Here is a 16,864-nt window from a genome sequence, read left to right on the forward strand (position 1 = left end):
CAAAACGCCCCACCTGTACAAGCAAGTCCTGCTGCGATGGATCCCCCTGCTGCGGTGCCCAGGTTGTACCCATCCATTCCTTCCAAAGAAAAGCCAGAGAGACCCCCAGCCCCTAATTCTCTGTTTGTACCAAGTCAGTCACCTGCAGCAGATGGAAGTGTTGAAACTGTGAGCCCAGGGCAAATTCCAGCTATGAGTCCATCATCTGCAAAACCTCTCTGTCTGCCAAATGAAGCACCTCCTGCTTATACTCCTCAAGCTACCAATGGCCATTTTACTGTGTCTTATGGCACAGACTCTGGGGAGTTTTCTTCTGTAGGTGCAGACTACTACAGCAAGTGTACTCAGCCACCTCCCCTTGAAAACCTGGGAGTGGATGCAGATGAACTGATCTTGATTCCCCAGGGAGTACAAATATTCTTTGTGACTCCTGATGGGCAGGTTAGCGCTCCTTCATATCCTGGATATCTACGCATCGTGAAGTTCTTGGATACAGATAGTGAGATGGCCCAGAATCGTCCACCTGCATTTCTTCAGGTAACAGGAAAATAATTTTCTCCTTTAATTAAATGTCAAGAACTGTCATAAAACTTTAAAAGGCAATCTTCTTAAGTTCTTGCTTTTCTGAGCCTAAATCGCTGTGTGATAATATGAAGGATGTTATAGCTGTTGGAAAAATGATTTTCTGCAAATATGCACTTCTACGACTTTTTCTGCAAAAATCACCCATATGTCTTCCCAAGGTTGTTGAGCGCTGACTGTTCTGGTGAATTCTGTTTTCTAAAGGAGTTGAGTTAACATGTCTTTTCATTTAATAAAATTAACTTCTGTTTCTTCACATAGACAAGACATGTTGATTCACCTGTTGTAACATGTCAGTGTAAAATGGGGTTGTGCACTACCCACTTCAGTCTCAACTAGTGATAAGGTATTGCAGTTAGGACAACTGATAATTTGGAATTTGAGGGCCCATGTTAATCCAGACTCTGAACTACAAATAAAAAAGATGCATTACTTGCATTTTTTCAGTCCATGCTTGCTTCATGTGGACAGGTTCCGTACGGTACATTGTGCTTCTGGTCTGGTTTCTGACTTTGGATCTCCCTGTTGCTGCTAAGATTGGCTGTTGGAAGTCCCGTCAGCAAAGGGAGAACTTGGAGGAACAAACAAAAACTGCTTCCCAGTTTTGGCTCTGCTGGTTCACCTCCACCTGTGTTGGCAGTCTTAAACAGTCAGCCAGCGACAGCCATACGTTCTCTTTATCCTATCTTATAAACCTGTCCTGAGACCTACAGAAAGTTCCAGGCGCTGTGAATCCTGACTTGTTTCGCAGTCCTTTTTGTCTGCTTCTTCACCTGGGCCTCAAGACTAGACCTCAGTTCAGAGGCTACCAGCCTGAATTACAGTCCTGTGAAAATTATAGTATTTTCTCTATATTAGACTGTCAGAACTAATCAAGAATGATATTTCTGCAGTCAGGTGGGTTTTCTGGTTTGGGGTTTGTTTGTTTTTTTTTCAGGATGGCTTAAGGCTTTTTTATTTTTCTTACTAAACTTTATGGAAAATAAAGTTTGTGGTGCTTATCAGTACATTTTACTTGCTTTTCATTTTACAAGGTTCCTTTAATTCCTTTAGTTACTTATCTTTTCTAGGTTTGTGACTGGTTATATCCTCTAATGTGCAACCAATCTCCTGTCCTGTGCTGCAATACTGGGGTCTACATGTTCCCTGACACGATGTCCCAGATACCGGGGTCCTATGTGGGAGTAGTGCTGTCTTCAGAACTTCCAGCAGCTGATAGAGAGCTCTTTGAGGATCTCTTAAAACAGATGTCTGACCTTCAGATCCAGGTAAATTCATTGGCTGCCTTTTTTTAAGCCAATAAGGACGGGTGGAAATGACCAACGCATTCTCCCATTTACATTTAGCTGCGTAAAAGTGCAAAGCTCTGTGTCTTGTTTGGTAAGCTCACCAGTGAGAAACAGAAGCCAAGATTAAGCAACTTAATAATGAAACTGTAGGCTCTGTGAGACGGGAGGACAGAACTTTTAAAATACTAAATTTTAAGCACAGAGAGGAATTGGAGATAATTCTGTATATTTTCTCTGTTTTTCCAAAAGAGAGTGTAGGACCCAAAATGAAATTTTCTGTTCAGGAGAAAGCACCATTTTTTCCTGTGCATCTGCACACACATGCACACACTCTGTGTGTAGTTTTGATTATACCATTGTAGGAATATTGTGCCCAAATGTGTTTACAGTTCAAAATATTAAGCCGCTTCAGAGAAGACCTGTGAAAATAACGTGTACCTCAAAAATCTGCCTTCAAATGGGATCTCAAAATAGATAAATCTGGTGCCTTATTGCAGTAAGATATTAACAGATAAGAGAAAATAGGAAAAAAAACCTGTAGTCCAACAAAGGTGCAGTAAGGTACAGTGACTGGAAACAAGGTGAAAAATATTACTGTAAGAGCACTGGAGCACCGTTTCAGGAAGAATGGTAATCAATAACTATTTAAAAGCTCATAGCAAGATTATATCTTTTAATGAAAGATAGCATCTTGCTGAATCACCATGCCTTGAATGCAGTAATGATGAAGGACCAGTTTGCAGTATGCTATGTGGGCAGAGTTCTGTTAAAAATTGACTTCAGCAGGGAATGTCACAAGCACAGGAGGCCACTGTTTTTACTTCAGAGGGAAAAGTACTACAGAATTATGTGATGTTTCAGTGCAGGACTTACTGGATAAAATTCTGTAATCTTTCCTGCGTAGAACTAGTTCAAATTGGATATCTCGTTAGTTCCTTGTTGTCCTAAAATTCCATGTTTTTGTTAATGTTCCCTGATATGATGTCACAGGTGCCAGGACCCCATGAGAGAGTAGGGTTATCTTCACAGCTCCCAGCAACTGAGAGAGCGAATTTTGAAGATAAATTTAAACAGATGTCTGGCCACAAAGTCCAGGTAAATTCCAGGATAGTGATTCCAAAATTTTATAGTTTAAAAAAAAAAAAAAAGTCACTGAAATATATGTTAGAACTGCTGAGATTCCAGACTTGGTTGAAAGCAGCTATGTATGCTGTGCCCTGTGGTTTTGGTTTTTTTTTTTAATTTGGTTGGGTTTTTGTTAAGAGCTGGTTCAATTACCACAGACTACCACATTTTGCAAATCAGAGGCAGATTTCTGGAGTTCTAAAGACTTTGTGATAGAGCAGAAATATTTCAAAGCCTAGTCTGATGGCCATGTAATGTATCTGTTTTATATAGCACTTGTGAGGATCTAATTAACAAGTATATTTAATACAATTATAGTATAGAGTCACCTATCTTATTCGAGAACCCGTTTCTGCTCCTTAGCAAAGACCTTAGAAGTCATAGAATCATAGAATGTTTTGGGTTGGAAGGGACCCCTAGAGGTCATCTAGTCCAAACCCCCTGCAGTGAGCAGGGACACCGCTAACTAGATCAGGTTGCTCAGAGCCCCATCAAACCTGGCCTTGAATGTTTCCAGGGATGGGGCCTCCACCACCTCTCTGGGCAACCCGTTCCGTCTTGTTGAATGTTTTTCTAGGTAGTGACCCAAACTGTGGTGAAACTAAATTATATCTGGAGCATACTTTAGGGGTTTTTTATTGGGTTGTTTTGTTGTTTTTTTAGTTACAGGGGTAATTTCTCCTGCCCTGCCCCAATTTGTTTTGGTTACATGCTGAAGACATTTCTTAAACAGGAGATTTCACACCGCTGTCAAGCAGTAATTGATGATATAGTACAAGTCAGTGATAGATTGTTAACGTAGCAACTTTCCAAGACTTATCTACTCTCTTCTGTTAATGTTTTTGTTTTGTTTTACTGCAACAACCATCTTTGTGCAATACCCTATTTTTATTTCCAGTAAGTATTTCAGAAGAATCTAAGAATTCCATGCAATATCAAATATTCTATACTGTGTATTCTGTTCTGTTCATAAGGTTTCATCATGAATGCTTTCATATAGACTCTTCTAGACTAAACAAAAAGGTTTTTTCTTGCTGTCCATCATTAACTAGCAGTGTTTTCAATCATTGAAATGTTTAATTTTTTTTACTTTTATATTGGAGAAGTCTTATAAATAAAATCCCAACCAAAACCTAAATCTATTACAATTTTTTGCTTTCTCTAATTAGACCTTAATTACACATTGTCTGTGAAGTGTGTAAAGTGAGGTTACACTTTTTAGAAACTAACCAGACTGTGGTAGTGGTTGCTATGTTTGAATGATTACGGTCTACTCCAGAAATGCTAGTGTTTGGCGTGAAATCACACCGAACCTATCCACCCAACTTTAAGTGGGTAGCAGTATCATGCACAGCTTGATGTGTTCCTTGGCTGTGCCAGTCTGCAAAAGCATTGACAGCACATAAAATGAATAAACTCCTTTATTTTTTAATTTGGGAGGAAAGGATGAGGAGCAAAACAATTAGAACAGCTGCATTCTTGTAGTGCAGCTGGACTGCAGTTCCCATACTGAGTAACAACAGAGTTGACTTCCCTCTGAGAAGATAAAAACGATAAATGGACAAGTCTCTCATCTTTTTTGCTAGTTAACTTGTACTATAAGTTTTTCCTACTTAGTTACTTGATGATATGGCAGGCAAATCTTTTCATTGTAACTGGATGAAGAAAGTATACAGAAAACGCTGAGCTGTCTGATAAGCTTTCTTTGAATGCATAGCATTTCTGTCCAAAAGTAATTGAATCACAAATTTCCATTGAATTTCTGTATGCTTACCCGAGGAGTATACAGCATTAGCATTTTTTGATAATGGATCTGTCTATATGATCTGAATTATGTAAACCAGATATCCTGATAATATGTTGCAAAGCAGATTCTCAGGTTTTTGCTTTCACTTGTTAGCCTTCAGAAGCCTCTAGTGATACAATTAACTTGCCTCAGACTGTACATATCCAGCCGCAACCTGAAGGAGCAGAAAATCAGAAAGAGTTGCCAGAATGGAGCGAGAAAGTTGCCCACGGAATCTTGTCAGGTACTGTTGTAATAAGAGCATTGTGTTGAATATAAAGCTCTGTGACCGATATTTAAACAGTGATTTCACCTAAATGCACGTGTGCTGGTAGAAGCTGAGCAGTCAGAAGTAGTTGCTCACCAGCTCCAGCTGTAATCATCTGAAGGATACTTTGGTGGGCTCTATAAAAACAGTGCAGAATTTAAATCCATTGCCAACAGTCTTGTTCATTGCAAGTGAGTTAGGCTCCTCATTTGACTATGTTAGGCTGTCACCTCCTGGGACTCAAACCACTGTGACAGAACAATTTTACTCCTGTATAAGCAGTTATATTAAAGCAGGCACCTATTGTGATTTCTGCAGATAGACATTTTTTTCCTCTGAGAACCTTCGGAATACACTAATGACAACCAGCTGATTGTAATAAATATGAATCTGCTAGGAGGGTTAGAGGGCTGGGTTGTACATTTTCAGAATGTTAATAGCATTGAGACATGCAGTTTTATCTCTTCTTACCCAGCTGGGGTTTGGATATCTAATAAAAAACTGAGTGTCTGTATTAAACTGATATTTGGATGAGGGCTGGCTGTATTAAACTCTATAAAGTGAATTGAAAAATCGTGGGTGGTGTAGGAGCAGAAATCACTGCAGAAATTCATGCCGGCCCAGTCAGGGAAGAATATAATTGCAGACTGTGTAATCAAGAATGTTTCTAAAGTCACTGTTGCAGAGGCAGAGGAGGGGAAGCTGTAGGAATCATAGTCTATAAAATTACACAGTCTAAGAAACACAATTTTTGCCTTGAAGGTGCATCTTGGGTAAGCTGGGGCCTAGTAAAAGGAGCAGAATATACTGGGAAAGCTATCCACAAAGGAGCTTCTAAGCTGCGAGAACACATTCAACCGGAAGAAAAACCTCTGGAAGTCAACCCAACTGTAGCAAAGGGTCTTCATGTAGCAAAACAGGCTACTGGAGGAGCTGTGAAAGTCAGCCAATTCTTAGGTAAAAATTTCCATTTCATAGCATATTATATTTCTGCCTATAATAATAAATATTCTGTAAAATGAGAGCTGGTTTCTCTAGCCAATGAACTAGAGGAGGGACTGACCTGATGAAATCAAGTGATCAGTAGTTTGTGCCTAGTTATCTCCTGCAAGAGACATGCTGTATGACTGATGTTTATTATATGGCCTTGAGGCATCTTTTTCTTTCCTAAAAGAATAGTCTGTACCGTTTTAGTTTGGCATGTTTTTCTAAGTTTTAGACAGTTAATGCAAAATGCTTCGTGTTCTCTCTTGTTGATAACCATCTATTTTAAAAGCTGTACTGTCACTGGTTACTAACATACATGTTCTACCACTAGTGAATGTGTGTATGCATGGTTTTAAAGATGCACACCTGAAACAAGTCTGTTAGACTATGTATAAACTTGCAGATAGAAATGGTTTGGTGTTCAGAGGTGTTTGGTAACCCTAGCAGCTCTCAGTAACTTCATTCTGTTAGTTATCTGCATTAGTGTTCGTATTTAGTGTCAAGTGACTCATCCAAATTTAAAGGCAAGTTGTGCTGGATATTATTCCAGCTCTTCAAAGTATTTTTATGATTGTAAGAAAGACTTCTCGAGAAGACAGGTCAGGAAAGAAATACAGCTTGCTCCCTATCTGCAAGTTGGGGATAACAGAACAATGAAAACAGTTTCTTGAAATCAGAGCATGTGATGTGTATGTATTGCTTTTAAAGTGCTTGTAGCCATAAGACCAACCTTACTTGTTTCTTAGGAATTGGAGTTGTGCAAAATCTATAAAGTAAGCTTTCTTCTCGATCAGTTGGGCACTTAAGTGTGGATTAAAGTCTGTCTTTCAAATAAAGATATTTAAATAGGAGCAACACATAAGACTTCAGTGAAACTTAAGTAGGAGTAAGGACTTTTAAAGAAAGACGTTCTGTGTTCTTGCTAAGTAATCTGCATTCTATTGTTTTATGGTAGTTGAGGGAGTGTGTTCTATTGCAAGCTGTGTTGGAAAGGAGCTGGCTCCACACGTGAAGAAGCACGGCAGCAAATTAGTTCCAGAATCCCTTAAGAAAGATAAAGATGGCAAATCCACTTTTGATGGTGCTCTGGTGGTAGCAGCAAGTGGAGTTCAAGGTAATAAAAATTCCTTATACTTATTTAATTGCATACTTTTCAGTGCTATGAACTTAAATAAGCTGTTCATTTTTACAGGTTTTTCAACAGTGTGGCAAGGTTTAGAAAGTGCAGCAAAGTGCATTGCTAAAAGCGTTTCAACTGAGACTGTAAAAACCGTCAAATACAAGTAAGTTATGTTTTTATTGGTTTCACCTTCTACAACATATTGTTGCTGTGTTTGAATACTGGCAAAAAAAGCTTATGAAAGTGCAGGGAAGCTAAGTGAAATACCTGCTTTGCTCTAATTATGCAGCACATGATCAGCTGCTAACTGCACAGTAATAAGCACCTCCTGTAAGTTAAAAATGAGTAAATTATTGTGGTAAGTATTTTTTTTAGCTCTCTTCTAGAAGTATTACAGCTTTCATCTGTGTTACTGTTGTGGTTTAACCCGGCTGGCAACTAAGCACCACGCAGCTGCTCGCTCACTCCCCCCCCTCCCTCAGTGGGATGGGGGAGAGAATCGGAGAAAAGAAAAAAAAAAGACCCATGGGTTGAGATAGAGACAGTTTAATAAGAGAGAAGAATAACAATAGTAATAATAACAATGGTAAGAGAATATACAGAATATATAAAACAAGTGATGCACAATGCAGTTGCTTACCACCCGCTGACCGATGCTCAGCCTGTCCCGAGCCACGATCGTTCTTCCCGCGACCGACCGACTAACCCTGCCCCCCCTGAGCATGACGTTATATGGTATGGAATAGCTCTTTGGTCAGTTTGGGTTAGCTGTCCTAGCTGTGCTCCCTCCCAGCTTGTTATGCACCTGGCCGAGCAGGAGAAGTCCTTGAGTAGTCTGAGCACTACTTGGCAACAACCAAAAACATCAGTGTGTTACTACATTCTTCTGGTACTAAATCCAAAACACAGCACTATGCTAGCTGCTAGGAAGAAAATTAACTCTATCCCATCTGAAACCAGGACAGTTACAAACACTGTTCAGATTTATATCTTTTCTCTACAGTATGTTTTAAACCTCTCAACTGTGATCTTGAATTTATGTAAACTTAGCTAAATTTGAAGAAAAATGGAAGAAATTCAGCTATCAGCAGGTCTGGCTAAAGCGAGGAGGTACATAAAAGAATATTGCATAAGGAAATCTAAGGCATAAATAGCAGTAATAGGATAGCCTCGACTTGCAAAATACAGATTTCTTAGAAAAAGATAATGGGGGAAGAGGATAGTAACACTTGGGATTAAGATGATGGGAAGAACAAAGTTGAGTACATGTACTGGAAGATGATGTGGAGAATAAGGGAATATATAAAAATAACTGCAAAATTGAATGAATTTTGTGTATGAAACGCACCACTCAAAAAAGTGCAATAGCTATGATAGAACGTGAAGAGTAAAAGCACGTAGGTTAAATGGAATCGGCGATAAGTGTAGCAAAATAGATGTTAAAAAGGATTGCTGAAAGCACCTACAGGCTGCTAGCAGAAGGTAACGAGGTAAACAGCATACGGTATTAAGTGGATCAGCATTCAGGGTTGTGTTGTGATGCATTTCAAATAGGAGGCTAGATAGTGAAGTTCTAGTCAGTGGTGCTTTACTGCTAATGTTTGTTTTCCGTAGGAACGTCACGAGGTATTGCACTGGTACTCTCTTCACATAAATTCACATTAATGTTTTTGTTTTAGATATAGAAATAGGAAATACGGAAATCAGCAGTCAACAGCCACTAAGAGTGAAAAACAAGTAATTAAATGTTGCCGTTAATTGCAGTACAATTGAAAATATTTGATACTTGATCTTTAGAATCTATCTATATAAATGTATTAAAATTCTACATGATATCTCTTACGGAAGCTGTTTTCTGTTTCAGTGACAAAGATTTCTGCCACTCAAAATACTTCAGTGAATAAGCTAAATTCCACTTAATGGAAACAAAGCTTAAAGGACCATAATCACGATGCCTTTAAATCAACAAAAAACTCAGCTAAAACTTAGCTGCAATACCTTTGCAGATGGAATTATAAAGAGATGCTCATCATACGTGTATGTTGATCAGAATTGGGGGAAAACAGCTTCAGAAGTTATACTTCTGCCAAAGTATGATGCTACTACCTTAGTGGGTTTTTACAGTGATACAAATAACTGCAGTATCTACACCTGGCCAACTTTTTTCTTTTTAAGAAAAAAAAAAAAAGGAAGTTGCAAATGATGCAATTGAGACGGGCAAACGAAAAAATCAATTATCAAATATTAACAAATTGTTGGTCTAACTGTATTGGCTAAGATACAGTCTCACTTTAAGTGAGTTTGCCTATTTTACTCATGTTATATAAAACTGGCTTATGATGTTCCTGAAGTGAAAATAACTAATCAAATTGACGAATGCTGCACTTTTGCTGTGAGATTAATTCTGTGATCTGCAAATCAGATGTTGGTGATTCAAGGCTGTTACTCTATCAGAGAATTAAAAACAAAACAAAAAAAGCCTTCTACTCTTGAAAACTAGAGAAAGACTGGAAGGTTTTTTGAGGAAAAAGGGCAGAAGCATATTGGTATCTTGAAAGAGTAATCAGTCTGATAGAGGAGCAGCCCTTACTCAAATGGCTTGGTAATTTCTAATTTTAGTCTTTAGACATTCAGGCTGGATGTTTATTATTTATTCCTGGCAATGCTTAAATTCTTGCTTTCAAAAGAATTCTAATGAAGAGAAAAATACTAAATATGTGTATCTACAAAACTGCTATCTTTCTTAAGGTATGGAGATGATGCTGGCCATGCTACAGACAACGCTATGAATTCTGCAATCAATGTTGGTGTGACAGCGTTTAACATTGACAATATTGGTATCAAAGCTGTTGTAAAGAGAACTGCAAAGGAAACCGGCCATGCTGTGTTAGATGAATATAAAGTATTGGATAATGAGAAGAAGGATAAAAAATGAAAGCAATGAAGTATTTCTTAAAGCCTTACATTAGAGATGAAACTTCCTATTTAGAAGTAACTACATTGCTAATCAGCGATTTAACACAAATCACACTCTACTTTTCAAGCAACTGTTACTTAATTTGACATGAAAATGTAAAAGTAGGGAGGGCATTCATAGAAGGAAAAATGAAAGTTGTCGTAACTCCTTGTTCTGTATTGAACAAGGGTTTTAAACAACTGGATCGGGACTTTAGACAACTAGAAGGATATGAGTTTGCAGTTAATAAACTTGCCTCTGTAAGCACTTTTTCAAAATATAATATGTATTAATAGATTAATATAGAAATACTATTGTGAATATTTTTGTAATACTTTATATTTATAAAGAAGGTGGTGGTCCAGAACAAATAGGATTACCAATTCTGGAACAAATAGGACTACTAGGTTTTTTTTTTAACTATCCTTAAGAGTTAGTTTTACTAAAACAGCCTTGTCTTATTTAATATGCACTAAAATAAGCTTTGTGTTTCATTGTTTTGTAGAAAATTTCCCTTTTCAGCTACCAAACAGCTAATCTTATCCAAAGTTCAGGTTAGAAGAAATGAAAGATGAACCTCAGGTAACTAGGTAGTTATCCCCTTTAAAACTATTTTGTTTTCCATTCAGCATATAAGCAAACCAAAGATATCAAGTGTTTCTTCTAAATGAGGGTATTTGCAACTCTAGAAAAATGTATTCTCTGGTTGACTCCATAAAGAATATACAAAGATTCTTTGAAATTGAGATTTTTATGTAGAGAGGATGAGTATGGTTTTGCATAAATTAAAAGTATTTTTCTGTAAAAACATTCTCTAGAGGACACTAGTAACTTCTATGCATTCTTTACTTTTCAGCCAATCCAGAAAGATTCAGAGTATATATCACGGCCTCCTAATGGAAGACTTACATGTATTTGCTTCAACAAGTAGTTCTAACAGTCAGCATCTTTATTCCATTAAATTCATAGTTGCACAAGGTATGTCTTCAAAGGGTATGAAGACAAGCCCTTTTAATGAAGAGATGTGTGTGGAATAGAATAGATGCTACTGGGAATAGAATAGATGCTACTGTGTGTAGGTTTTTCATCCTGTTCCTAGTGCAGTGTGAAGTAACTCCATATGTAGAACCCTTGAGATGCTTTTACACTGCTACTTATTTAACAGTTCATTATTGAGTTTTAAAGCTGCTACACATTCTAATATTGACTGGACCTGCAGCAAGCAGAACTATCGACTTACAACTTGTCTCCATTTCATGTAAATGGAGAAAATAACTGTAAGTGGTTGTTAGCAAATGGTATTTGCATCAGATTGAAAAAATACAGAAAACAGCTAATAGGTGCACATTTTGTGGTACCTACTGTGGGTGTTTACTTAGGGTGAGAAATGGGGGGGAAAAAAAAGGATCTAACCACTTGAAGTGTAACTGATTTATGGAAATAAAGATTAAATTAAAATTGGTTAATCTGTGCTTGGCCTTCTTGCGATGTGAAGCTACTGTATGGATCAGTGAGTGGAAAGACTAGGACTTCTTCTGAAGTAATAAAAGAACAGTATTGGAGTATGTCTACGATAGAAACAAGCTAACCAATTAAAGGTTAAAACATTTCAAACCAAAAAGGTCCATCAAAAGTATACTACAATTTCTGTTACTACAATGTGTCACTTGCCAGCAAGTATAACCAGTTTAAGGCTACCAAAGACTTAACACAAGAAAAAGTGGTTTTGTTGTTATGAACTGCATTTACAGTAGGGATGTATGTATTTGTATCTGCCTTCTCCCTCCCATTTTGCTTTTGCATGTAGTTCATGCCCTTTAGCTTTATCTGTGAACCATTAGAACAACAATTTGTATTAAAACAGCAGTTAAGATCCAAGTGTTACAGTCTTCAAGAGACCAAGGTGTAGCACACTGAAGAAAAAAAGATTTAAATGCCATCGGTATCAGGTGAGTATGGTTGTCCTGTTCAACTCACTGTTGTTCTTTTCACATGTACTCAGCCTCAAATTTGTCTCAAAGTAGATTAAAGCTAATTTTTTTTTAATAATGCCTACCACATTTAATGTGATACATCCATCATCTTCCCTTTCACGTTGTTCCAAAGTTTAGTTAATTCTCACTGCTGGAAGTATTATGCTGTTGAACTTACCCTGCTTCAGCTGTCGCTACTTGGGCCCTGGGCAACAAATCCATACGCTTCCCCCCAGTTCCTGTACCGTATACAACAGCCTTTACACACTTGCTGCCTTATCTTAGCTCTCCCTTTTATACAGTATACACACTGAAGCTCCCTAAGCCTCATACCTTAGGTTCGTTTTCTATTCCCAGCTTGGTTTTGTTTCTCCTTTGAACACTGAGTATCTTCTGATGTATGGCAGTCCTGCAAGTAGTCTTACTAATGCTGTTTACTGAATGAACTGCCACCTGACTTCCTAATGTATTGCTATCTCCAAATCTATTCAAACTCTTTTCTGCTACAATATTTGTCTCAAATCTTATCTTGAGAAGATTACTTTTAAGGACCTCTATATCATTCTAAGCTACTCCTGTCTTGCGCGTCTTCATCATTCCATAGGTATAAGCCACTGTTCTGTCAAGTCTAAACCCCTGCATTTGAATGGATTCCTCTAGATTCCAAGGGTTGGTTGGTTTAGTGCTGATTTAAAAACACTTTGGGATAGCCTGTTTCTTAATACTCCTTGACAAACTAAATCTGTAATCCTTTAAAAAGAATTGGTAAAAGTACCACCCAGTAAAACTACCTTCCACCAAAACATGCTGACCAGCTTAGTTATTCGGATGACCATAGAATGGTGTAGGTTGGAAGGGACCTCCAGATGTCCCACACCACAGAGATCCATAGTCCACCCTCCTTCTCAAAACAGGTCCAGTTGGAGCAGAGTACTCCATGCCAATTCTGCTTGAGGTTTGGTTATCTCCAAGGATGGAGACTGTACAGTCTCTCTGGGCAACCTTTGGCAGGTTTGACTCTGGTAAAGGTAAATATTTTTCCCTTATGCTGGGCCAAAATTTTTTATGAGCACTTGGGTGCATTGCTGCTTAGAGTCTGGCTTCTCCATTTTCTCTACACCCTTCTCTTATGGTAGCTGTTGACAGCACTAAGATCTCTTATGCTGCCTTTTCTCCAGGCTGAACACAGGCCACGTGTGCCAGTTCCTAACCAGCTTGGCAGCCCTTAGGATTTGTTTGGGAGCCCAAAGCTAAGCACTCCAGCACATGGTCTCACAAGTGCTGAATGGAGGGGAAGAATCACAATAGCAACCTGATCTAGTTAGCGGTGTCCCTGCTCCTGCAGGGGGGTTGGACTAGATGACCTCTAGGGGTCCCTTCCAACCCCAAACATTCTATGATTCTATGAATCACCTCCCTCCATCTCCCAGCAACACTCTTGCTAATGCAGCCCCAGAGGCTGTTGGCCGCCTTTGCCGCAAGGTGTGTTGCTGGCTCATGGTCAGCTTCTTCACTAGGGACCCCCATGTCTCTTCATGTGAAGTTGCATTCTAGTTACCACCCCCAGCCTGTATTGATGCATGGGCTTTTCCCATCCCAAATGTCGTGAAGTTTGCATTTGCTTTTTGTTGCATTTCATTAGGTTCCTTTCAGCAGCCTGTTTCTGCAGGCTGTACATCCCGCTCTGCATGGCAGCCCTGCCCTCCTGCGTAGTGACTGCTCCCCTCAATTCATCGTCATCGGCAAACTTGCCGAGAGGGTGCTCAGTCTTCCAGGTTGCTAATAAAGAATTAAGGGCATCGACTCAGGCATTGATCCTGGAGTCAAGCAGTCATACTGCTCATCACCAGACTTTAAGCCTGATGGCCCAGCCAATTTTCCACCAACCTTATTTCCCAGTTATTCAATCTGTAACTCACCAGTTTGGCTATAAAGGTGCTATGGGAGACTATATCAAAGTCCTTAGTAAAGTCAAAATACACAACATCCACCAGTTTCCCCTTGTCCACGCAGCCAGTCATCTCATCATACTCTAGTTACTGGTGCTACAAAAACAACTATTTTGTAAAAATTAATTTGTCATAATCCAAATGTTTGTCTTCAGCAACTGGGCTACCTTGCTTTTAAGCAACTCTAGCTGTTTCTTGCCTTCACATAATCTGAAGATACATATTTAAGTATAAAATGCTGTTTTCAAATGAGATTGTGTTGTGACCAAGTTTCCTAAATTTTCTCACTAAAAATTTTAGTGTCAACATTAAAAGCCTTAAAACAACTAAAGTACATTTACAGGTATCTATGTTTCTAATTTTAACCGATTTACTTGGAATAAAGAAATGCAGGAAAGCTCTTACGTGCTGCAAATGTCACTATGTTACTGCTGTAATTGTTAAAAATATTGGTGAAGTTTCATCCACTCACACAAGACCTCAGTCCACAGGACACTTTTGCTCTTCTCTCACTCCAGTTCCCAAACCATCTGGCGAAGCACACAGTTAGCCCTGCTGTCCTGTGCCAACCCAGCCAGTGTGGTCTGGGTTGGATCCTTATGCGCACTGTGACCTAGTTCCTGAGAGCTTACCTAGTTAGGTACACCTAGGAATCCCTGAGTTGAGGCTGGGACCTGAAAGCATCCTGGAGAGGAGGTGAAAGAAAAGTCTCCTGGGGCAGAGAGGACACCATGGCCAGGATACAGCCCTCAGTTACCCTGTGCTCCCTCTTCTCAGGCTTCCTTGTGATTCCAGGGATCTTTCTGAGCTCCCTGAATGTTCCCTCCAATTGAGAACTATTCAGTAGGCTGGTTAAGTTAATCTTGAAGCAGTTCTTCACTAAAACTGGTAAGAGTAAAAATGGTTACTGGTTAACACCCTAGCTGTTAAGATTCAGTACCCTGAGTTAGTTATGAATGCTAACCCAGGTCAAAGTCATTACTTCATAGAATCATAGAATGTTTTGGGTTGGAAGGGACCCCTAGTGGTCATCTAGTCCAACCCCCCTGCAGTGAGCAGGGACACCGCTAACTAGATCAGGTTGCTCAGACCCCGTCCAACCTGTCCTTGAATGTTTCCAGGGATGGGGCCTCCACTACCTCTCTGGGCAACTGGTTCCAGTGTTTTACCACCCTCATTGTAAAGAACTTCATCCTTACATCTAGTCTAAACCTACCCTGGTTTAGTTTAAAACCATTACCCCTTGTCCTGTCACAGCTGGCCCTACTAAAAAGATTTTCCCCATCTTAAATCAGTGGTTTGGTATGGCATGTGTTTTCAATATGTATCTTAAATAAAAGGTAGCATTCAGTAAATCCTGAAGGCAAAATGAGCAGCTAAATTTAAATGCAGCTACAGTGCAGCACTCTTCCTTCTTTCTTGATTAAAGTATTTCAGACCATTTTGAATTCAATCCACACCTCGAGTGATGATTCACTGATTAGATGATAGCATCAATTACAACTTGAGACTGTCAAAAATTACCTCCTGCCCTAATACATATCAGACAAGTGAAATTAAAATTACTTTTTTCTTCTTATGGCCAAGCTTCTCATTCACCCTCCATTCTACTGTTCTGCCCCCAGACACTAGATCCTGCTAGATTAGTGACCCTGCTGTTGCACTATCAGTAGGGTGTTAGATTGGCCCATTCCAGTGTCCCAAGCTACCACCTTAGGACTAAAATGCACAAAATTTCAGGGCCAACTTTTGGATGGTAATGCTGATTTACTCTATATTAAAGTAATGGTAATACATAACCCGTTTTAAACTTTAGAAGCAGTGCCTCTGTTGCCAACAGGCTGTAGGGCTGTTGCATTTGGCTTGCTGCTCGTGCAACAGAATTGCTCCTGAGTAACTGAGAAATGATACCCTTTCTTTTTTCATAGCATACCAGTAAAGCAAAATTACATCCCATCTCCTTCCTGAGAAAGTGAACAGGTATTTTCTCAAGTGAGCACCAGGTCCCATGAAATGGTAAGCTGATCTGCGAGCACACTACTCACTCAGAGTTTCACCCTGTCCTTTGCTTCATCTCCGGTGCTTCTCTGAGCAGCCGGTGAGCCATTTCAGCTCACTAACCGGCAGAAACTGCAAGCATTTTCCCCAGTGTAAGTTTTCTAGGTTTCATGAGTTGTACTGGCTCACTGGGAGTGTTACATGAATGTCAAAGCTGGCACTGAAGCAGCCGGAGAAGGCGACAGGGGGAGCCTGACGGAGGTGATGCCACTCTTGCAGCATTAAGCTGTTTGATTAATTCAGTCCACCCCATAAAGCTTTACCTTGAGAAAGCCATGAACCTAGCTGAAATTCCTTGTTTGACAAATGCAACATCAAACGTTTTTAAGCATGAATCCGGACCATTGCAAGACAATTAAAATATTAGCCTGTATATATTGACTAATCGACTCCATTGGCTTGGTCAGGGATGATTAAGACCAATTATTCTAAGCTCTTCCTGTCTCAGGTTAGGTTCTTGCAAACTAGTTTATGCACAGCACGGATCACAGTTATCAAGGGTGCTAAAATACAGGCTAGGCACTCAAAACTTAAGACCAGGCCTTGCTGTGCTGCGCTTGCCTTCACACGTGGGTCAAAGCATTTATTTAAAACAGTGCTACTTTCCATCCATAAGAAGTGTTTAAAAAAAAATAAAAATCTGCAGGTAGTTGTTTCCCAGGTCACGAAAAGCTTAGCACACCATCAGTTCATCCTACGTGGTCAAAACTCTTTTAACCGGGCCCAAACTGTTGCCCTGTTTGTGCGGTTGATTTCGGGTGCTGCCCAAGC

The 16,864-nt window shown here is 39.4% G+C and overlaps 1 protein-coding gene across 5 annotated transcripts in view; it reads left to right on the plus strand.

Annotated features, from left to right (window-relative positions):
- Positions 1 to 11,552, plus strand: part of SPART (spartin) — a 16,586-nt gene extending 5,034 nt beyond the window's left edge. For 4 of the 5 annotated variants that reach the window (XM_035900500.1, XM_035900489.1, XM_035900511.1 and 1 more), the window contains exons 3-10: positions 1 to 537; positions 1,653 to 1,850; positions 2,862 to 2,966; positions 4,897 to 5,026; positions 5,813 to 6,007; positions 6,993 to 7,151; positions 7,230 to 7,320; positions 9,906 to 11,552. In XM_035900500.1, coding sequence (XP_035756393.1) covers positions 1 to 537; positions 1,653 to 1,850; positions 2,862 to 2,966; positions 4,897 to 5,026; positions 5,813 to 6,007; positions 6,993 to 7,151; positions 7,230 to 7,320; positions 9,906 to 10,092 — 1,602 coding nt within the window. In that variant the 3' untranslated portion in view covers positions 10,093 to 11,552. The remainder of the gene's footprint in view (positions 538 to 1,652; positions 1,851 to 2,861; positions 2,967 to 4,896; positions 5,027 to 5,812; positions 6,008 to 6,992; positions 7,152 to 7,229; positions 7,321 to 9,905) is intronic. The other variant, XM_035900506.1, reaches the window with a different exon arrangement.
- Positions 11,553 to 16,864: the final 5,312 nt, after the last annotated feature.

This window comes from Egretta garzetta, unplaced genomic scaffold, assembly GCF_000687185.1.
Source record: "Egretta garzetta isolate BGI_Z169 unplaced genomic scaffold, ASM68718v1 scaffold40, whole genome shotgun sequence".
Lineage (NCBI taxonomy): Eukaryota > Metazoa > Chordata > Aves > Pelecaniformes > Ardeidae > Egretta > Egretta garzetta.